We start from the raw sequence: 1,856 nt of genomic DNA, 5'->3' as shown, positions 1-1,856 counted from the left end.
ACAGCTCGGCAAAAATCCGTGTATCAAACCCTCCTAGTGGGTGCCGGGCGGTAATGATCACCACAGTTTTATCTTGTACGTTTTTGGCAAGATGGTGATCAGCTAAGGTCAGGTTGCATAGCTGTATTGTTCTTAACTCCTCAATAGTTAAATAATCAGAAATGCAATTTTACCATCGATACAAGGTTCCTAATTTTCAGTGGTGGGGTGAGCGTGCACATAATCCGTGCCGAAGAAATGGAAGGCTGGGGGATAAACCAGTCGTGAACGAGCTCTTTCGGATGCCTTGGCAGGATCCGTCATAATTTTTGCCTTGCCCCGGTAATCGGCTCTGCCGGGGTTGACCTTTTCTTTCCGACCTACTCGTGGGACCTTAATTTATTTTCAAATCTTTTTAAAATGGACGAAGACAAGACAGACGTAACAACATCCGAATTGGAGGATGAACTCTTGGCATCGAGCCAAGAGACCATTGTGGATAGCTCGGAGACTGCTAGAAGTGCTAGCGCTCCTAAGCAACCTCCACACCCCGGAAGCACAGCTAGTACAAGTAGTACCTCTGTGCCTCGACCATATAAAGCCCAAACAAATCCGTCGGGTAGCAGTGCTACCGACAAAAACCTCAAAACAGCGAGTTTGCATCGTAGAGTGGACTTCAAGAGGGCTACCTTCTTTCTTAGCAAGATTGCTAAAAATAAGGAAGCTGGAACTCCACACGAAAAAGATGCCGCTGATAAAATCAGGTACGAAAAAATTGTTGAAGAGTACAACAATCTTTTTGTTCATCCCGAAAAGACCGCCAAGAGAAATAGATCTCTTGAGGAGGGTAACCCTCCTCAAAAGAAAGCTAAAACCGGCGGCACCAAAAAGAAAGGGCCACCTCAGGGAGCGGCGCAATCGCGCACTTTAAGTGAGATCGTCAGGGACGATCTTCAAGTGGCGATTGTAGATGAGCTCTCCACTGACAACAAAGGTCTGATGTCAGTGTGGAACTCCATCGAGGCCAAACTCTCTGAGATGGTCTTCCTCTACACCCTATCGGCAAATGAGGGTCCCTACCCTAGTTTCGACTCTGGTGAGATGCTCAGGGGATACAGGGTAATTAAGTGCGAGGATGGGTTTTCTAGGGATTTCCTTAGTAAAAGTGTTGATGAGATCAGCACTAAATGGGATGGTTTGAAGCTCAAGCTTATCCCAGCTAAGGAGATTCCTAAACAACCACTGGCTCGCATTTGGCTGCCCCTCATGAGTATCAAGCCAAGTGGAACGGAGCTGATCCGCAGTCTTCAGAGGTTAAACCCGCTGATTCCGATGCATGACTGGGCAGTCATTAAGACTGAAGAGCCGCAAAAGAACAGCGCGTCTTACCTTCTGAGGATCTGCGAGGTTAGTCGTGGGGCTCTCGAAAAAGCCGACTTTAAACTCCGCTTTGGCATTAGGAATGCCAAAATAAAGATTCTGCAAAGTCAGGAAGCGGACCCTAACCTAGTTGAGGATATCGTCGAGGATGACGATACCCCCAAAGAGGCAGGGTTCTCCGGCGAGAGGCTGGTAACTGACGATGCAGAATCCGATATAAATTAAAAACATGCTGCACGTCGTTCAGGTTAATCTGAAGCACTCTAAATGTGCTTCAGATAACCTGAGAGTTTTTCTAAGGGAGGAAAACTTTGATGTGGGCATCATACAAGAGCCCTGGATTAATGGCCTCCGAGTGAGAGGTCTCCAAGACAGCCAATATGACCTTTTTTACAAGCCCGTCAGTTCGAGCCAAGGTAAGCCAAGAACATGTATTTTAGCTAAAAAACACTTAAAAGCTTTTTTGTGTCCCAATCTTAGCACCTCTGATTTGACCG

At 46.7% G+C, this 1,856-nt stretch overlaps 1 protein-coding gene across 1 annotated transcript; it reads left to right on the top strand.

The window, feature by feature from the left end:
• The first annotated feature begins 399 nt into the window (after nucleotides 1-399).
• On the top strand, nucleotides 400-1,584 carry LOC129919215 (uncharacterized). The gene has a single exon (XM_056000068.1). The coding sequence runs from the start codon at nucleotides 400-402 to the stop codon at nucleotides 1,582-1,584; it is 1,185 nt and encodes a 394-aa protein (XP_055856043.1).
• The last annotated feature ends 272 nt before the right edge of the window (nucleotides 1,585-1,856 follow it).

This window comes from Episyrphus balteatus, chromosome 4, assembly GCF_945859705.1.
Source record: "Episyrphus balteatus chromosome 4, idEpiBalt1.1, whole genome shotgun sequence".
NCBI lineage: Eukaryota > Metazoa > Arthropoda > Insecta > Diptera > Syrphidae > Episyrphus > Episyrphus balteatus.
This window is presented reverse-complemented; position numbering and strand designations above follow the sequence as displayed.